Here is a 5,825-nt window from a genome sequence, read left to right on the forward strand (position 1 = left end):
AAAGGAAGAAGCTGCATGCATCAAGACCATCAAGCTAATGATGGCAAGAAAACATACCAAAATAAAAGTGAGCTGTGGCTAAGATACTTACCAAATGTGGTTAGATTTGGTGAGGCTATCTTGAGCCTTACATGCTCAAAAATGGAAGAAGAAGATTCGGCCAGGAGGGAGATTCTTGAAGCATGGCTTGTCTTTGATTATGCTCAACCACCACAGGGAGTAGCTAGAGTGGCGAAGTGATGGTTGAAGGCAGACAGATTTCTCTTCTCCTTCAATGTATTCTGTTTTGTAGTTTTTCTGTTTAATTTTATCATGTCTTGAGTCTCATGGAAAAAGGCAAACAAGTGAGGTTTGTATGAAAAAGCCATAGAGTGAAAAAAGGCAGAGTGCAAAATTAAAAGAAAAAGCCATAGATGTCTTAGAGGTTCTTTGTTCATCTATGTTGTGTTTCATGATTCTGTGAGAATCCCCTTGTAAGTTGGGTCAGCACTTTACAAAGTTGTAATCAGATTGATTATAGTGAAATTCCATCATGTTTGTGATGGAGACTGGATGTAGGCTGCACTGCACTTAGCAGCCGAACCAGGATATATCTAGGTGCAATCTTCTTCTCTTTCTACTCCATTTCTGTATTTCTACTACACAGGAGCAAAAACCAAAATTATCTCGTGCCAAGTGACGAGACAAAACAAAAATTCTCGTGACAAGGGACGAGACAAAACAAAGTTGCTCGTGTCCAGTGACAAGCAAAAAAAAAACAGAAAAGTCTTCTCTGAAGGTCAGCAAGTGTTAGCATCGAAAAGGGGGCTAAGATTCAACCCCCTTTCTCTTAGCCACTAAAACCATCAATAACATCTTTCAATTTGGCGTCCTTGGGAAGCCTCTAATAATCTATTGCAATGGCAGGAGCAGGAACATTTTCAATTGCACCACTCTCTAGGTCCCTCAAGAACTCAGTGTAAGAATGTATGGCCTCCTCCTCAAGATACCCAACAACTCTATGAGCTAACTTTGGGGAGAGTAAGTAAAGCGCAAAGAACGCGTTGAAGAAAACTCCCTGAACAACAAGAACAAGTATTCTTTCATACCATTTAGGCTTCACAAGTTCCACCATGGTCATTAAGTGCATTCTCTCATTCTCTGCTTCCTCAAGCAATGCTTTGATCCAGCCCTCACTGTGCTGAAACCTGCGGAGTGACCTCAGGTGCAACAACACTCCTCCCACCATTCCAGGAACAGCTGCAACTGTTTCAAGCATAATTGCACGGCAACCATATTGTCTCTAGAAATATCACGCCATGGATTATGATGAAGGACAACTTATACACATGGAAAATATCTTGATAGTTTGCTAATGAAGTTGTGGTATCTCTTTATATATCCCCCTTTATACACAAATTATATACTGGCTTCTTTTTTATTTTGTTGGGGATGATGCCCACTATAGGGGATTTTATACTACACACCTTGAAAAAAACATCAGTCGGAATTCTGATGAGCTTCACTGTCCTATAAGCAACTTTATCCAGAAAATTCTTTGGAACATGATGCTTGGTCAAATCAATTGACAAGTTTGAATGGTAAGTCTCCCACGGCTGCATAGACAAAAAGGAAAACATGCTAACATCTGTTCAAAGATAGCCATAGCCCAAAAAACTAGTGGTTCTATATACTGATATAACCTCTTTAAAAGAATTCCAATAATTATCAGCATGACAAAACAACTAACAAAAAACCTCTACTTCATAAGAGCAACAAAATCTTGTGGTAATGCTAAGATTTACCTTAACAGATCGTAAATTTCATAATGAACGAACCAATGCACGGAAATTCGCATGAACATTTATACTTCAGAGCTATAGAACTATAAAAGGCCGTAAATATATAGAGTACAAAATAATTAAATAATTTGCCGACTCAAACAATCAGAAACTGAATCCTCAGTTCCTCACCATGAAGCAGTTCCAAGGCCACTCCGTCCCATCCTCTCTCGTAACCTTCTGCCTCGAAATCCCCCAATAACTCGAGGCCACAAGGCTATTGCCTTCACTCTTCTTCTCCTCCTCCTTCTTTTCCGTCGAATTTGCCTCAACAGGCGACCGCAGGGACTCGGAAGCCATCATTCTCTTCCAGCAGGGGAATCCTCTTTTCAAGCCACCAGCACCGGCAGTGGCGGCTCATTTCCGCCGCCATAAACGGCATCACCGTCGCAGTTGCAACCGCGGTGCCACTACGGTTACAGTTATTCCTGCCGTTGATCAGAGCTCGGAGAACCACAGAACTGAATGCAGCATGCTTCATCGTTTCGAGAGAAGAATCGCGGCTCTTATTGAAACTTCTTCAACAGAATTGCCACGAATTTTTAAATTGCAGTTTAACGAGGAGGAAGCTTAGCGGTTATGTATGGAGGGAAATAGAAGCGCCGGAGTAGAAAGTTTCGGTGCTGTGCATGTTTCGTGTGATGAGTGAGGGCTGAGCGGTTAGAAGTGTTTTTGACCGTGGATTTAGGCGGTTAAGATGTAATGGACGGGTATGATGGGTGGGAAAGGGGTGGAGGGAGTTTGATTGGCAATAGAAGCGCGCAGTTTTAGATAAGAAACTGTCACGAAAACTGAGCATCTAGTTTGATCGAGTAAGGCGGTTAGAGTGGATCAGATTCAGTGCAGCGTATACTATGTAGAGCCTGCATAGCCAAATAGGCAAATAGCCCTTGTCCTTTTATCAACCGATAACCGTTGACCGTTGATATCCCAAAGGGTGAAAGGGAGGTGCAATTTGGGAAGAAAAATATTATTTAGAAAAGAGTAATACTGCAAAGTTCAAATGAGTCTAAAAAAAACTTTTACTAAAATTATTCCTCAAAATTTTATTTCGTAAAAGAATTTGTTTCTTGGTAGATTGTCTATTATCAATGATCAATTATCAATTACATATATAATAGGGATGGAAAAGAATTAGTGGGTAATTTTTTTTTAATATTTTTCATCAAATGCAATTAATAAAAAAATAAGACACTTTATTAACTCTAAGAGTTGAACAGGTTATTTTTTTATTTTGATATAGTTGTTTCAAAGTGGTTTAATTTGTGAAGATTGATGATGGTCCAAACTTTTGAAGTGTTCTTTAGTACGCGTATAAACGATAATTGCTTTTTAATATGAGTGGTAAAGCGGGTCGGTCCGCTCTAATCTACTCTATTTTGCCTAGACCCATTTTATAAATGGGACGAGCCGATTCATCCTGCCAACTAAGATGAGTTTAAAATGTTAATCCACTCTGTTTTATGGCGGATTGGCGGGCTAACCCGCTTGACTCTTTTTTTTATTTAAAAAATTCATTAAAATTAACTAAAAAATAATCAAAAAATCAAATACAAATAAAAAAATAGTCAAATTATAATATAATTTTTTCATTATCTTTTTTTAATTTTTAATTTCAATAAAATTGTTTAAAATAATATGTCAATAGAATCATCTTTTAAAAAATAAGTCACATAATTTGAACAAATATACGAAATTATAAAATAAAATAAATAAAATTAATAACTAAAAGAAGAATAAAAACAAAAACAAAAAAAAGTGTTTGAAAATTCTATAATTATTAATTTTAGAATAGTAATCACTCTTTTATTTAATTAAAAAAAAATAAAAATTTTTGACCCGGCGGACTGGCCCGCTCCGTCCCGTCAATTTGGCGGTGCGAGTTTAGCGAATTTTTTTAATTTGGCGGGCTCCAAATCCTAGCCTGACCTGCCTTTTTTAGCGGGTTTAGTTGGTCGGTCCGACGAGTTCAACCTGTTTTGCCACCCCTACTCCTTAATAGAGAACTATTTGTAGAATGGCTGAGAGACCTTGCACCATATTTTTTAGCATTATTCATAGTTTTTTCATGGTGGATGGTTATCTTGGGAACGTCTGAGTTACTCCTGAAGTCAGATTTAAGATTAGATCTAAAGATCGTACCCGATTATTCATATGTGAGCAGGCTAATTATTCTGAATTTTTTAAAATTTTAAATTTTATTTTAGAGGATAAAGTATAATTTTTACTATTTATTTTATAAGTGTGACAAAAAAAAATATAAAAAAATTATTCAAGAATAAAAAATAATACTTTATCTTTTAAAATAAAAATTTAAAATTTAAAAAATTTAAATTTAATTATTTTAAACCAAGTTGAATTAGCTTACTGTTGGCTACTTCTAGCCAAAGTTTTACTAAGAATATTTTATTTGATATTAGGCTTCTTGGGTCATTGAGCTCATGTAAGTACAATATGATGTTTATTATCTTGACTAACATCAAATTTTTTTCAGTTATGGATATTTAATTTTGTAAAAAATAGGTTTAGGATTAAATACGATTTTAGTTCTTAAGGTGTAAGTTAACTTTTTTTTTTTATTTCTAACTTTTTTTTATTTTTGCATATAAAACTGTTCTTATAGTTTAACTCGATTTTAAAATCGTCATTTTTATTTTAATCCTAAAATTTTGAATCAAATTATCCCTAACAAAAAAAATCATAAAAAAAAAAGAGAACGAACGAGAGATAGAAAGAGAACTACATAGAAGGAAAGAAGAAGGAGGAGAAAGAGGAAGGTGGCGACGACGCCGACGAAAGAGGATGGACATCGTACACCGCGTCGCCGTTTCTGCTCCTATGCTAGTGTTCGACGTCGACGCCAACAGATCGGCGAGGGAGGATATCTGCTGCATCGCATTTCTGCTCCTCCTCCTTGCTCGCTCGCCAGTCGCCGCTGCTCTTTACTCATCGCTGCTTCGCGTCTTTGTCACTGCTCCTCTCTCGGATTTTAATTCTGCTTCTGATTTATTGATTTTGTTAATTATATTATTGATTCTTCTGTTTTTGTTTCTTTTGTTAGTTACATTATTGATTTGGAGTATTTTTGTAAAGAAGGATAAGAGTATTTTGATTCGAATGACGATTTTAAAATAAAGTGAAATCTTAGAGATAATTGATATGCAAAAAAAAACCTATACTTTAAGAATCAAAATCGTACTTAATCCCAATAAATTTGTAAGCACGTTAATGCTTTAACCCACTAGTTTTTATAAAGAGATTAATTTGATAATGTTAGAAACTTTTAGAAGACGTTTACATGTTTATCAGGCAATATTAATTTTTTTGACTATTTAAAAATATTTTTAAATTTTTAATTCCTTTAAAAATTAGATATATATTTCTCTATTCATATAAACCTGTCAGATTTAATGAAATTGTGTGACATAACTTTTATAGTGCTAACATAGCTATTACAAATGCATGTGAAAAAACTCAAAAAGTGATTTTAAAATAGAATAAATTAATTTTTTTTTCAAATTCGTCTTCAAGTTATTTAACATCAAATTTGAAAGCTTATGTATGTAACTTGAATCTTACTTCTTTATTCTTTTTAACATATTGACATTATAATTTAAATTGCATTTTAGACAAATCAATTACAAATGACATGATATATAATCTAAATGACATGTTTCAATACATAACAAATAATACAACAACTATTTTTTTTCTAATTTTTTTAGTTCATTTTTCAAACACTATAAATATAAAAAGCAATACAAACAACATGTACAACTATCTCAATACATTAAATTAATAGATTTTTCTTCTTCTCTAAAGTAATCATTTTTTTTAAAAGAGCCGTCTTATGATTTAGTCTCTATTTTTAATCATTCTCTTTAATAATTTCAATATCCTTTTTATCCAAATGCTTTCTACCCGTGCTTCTATCAGTACTCCTAATTTTAATAACATGTCTATTGATTCAAACAAAAATTTTACAATCCAATTATTTTTTCAGTA

At 34.1% G+C, this 5,825-nt stretch overlaps 1 protein-coding gene across 1 annotated transcript; it reads right to left on the bottom strand.

The window, feature by feature from the left end:
* Positions 1-754: 754 nt before the first annotated feature.
* LOC107470798 (ubiquinol oxidase 2, mitochondrial) lies at positions 755-2,547 on the bottom strand. Its single transcript, XM_016090216.3, has 3 exons — positions 1,953-2,547; positions 1,467-1,595; positions 755-1,282 (listed from the first exon to the last, which is right to left on the bottom strand). Exons 1-3 carry the CDS (start codon positions 2,121-2,123, stop codon positions 884-886), a joined length of 699 nt encoding a protein of 232 aa, XP_015945702.1. The 5' UTR covers positions 2,124-2,547; the 3' UTR covers positions 755-883.
* Positions 2,548-5,825: the final 3,278 nt, after the last annotated feature.

Source organism: Arachis duranensis, chromosome 10 (assembly GCF_000817695.3).
Source record: "Arachis duranensis cultivar V14167 chromosome 10, aradu.V14167.gnm2.J7QH, whole genome shotgun sequence".
Taxonomy (NCBI): Eukaryota; Viridiplantae; Streptophyta; class Magnoliopsida; order Fabales; family Fabaceae; genus Arachis; species Arachis duranensis.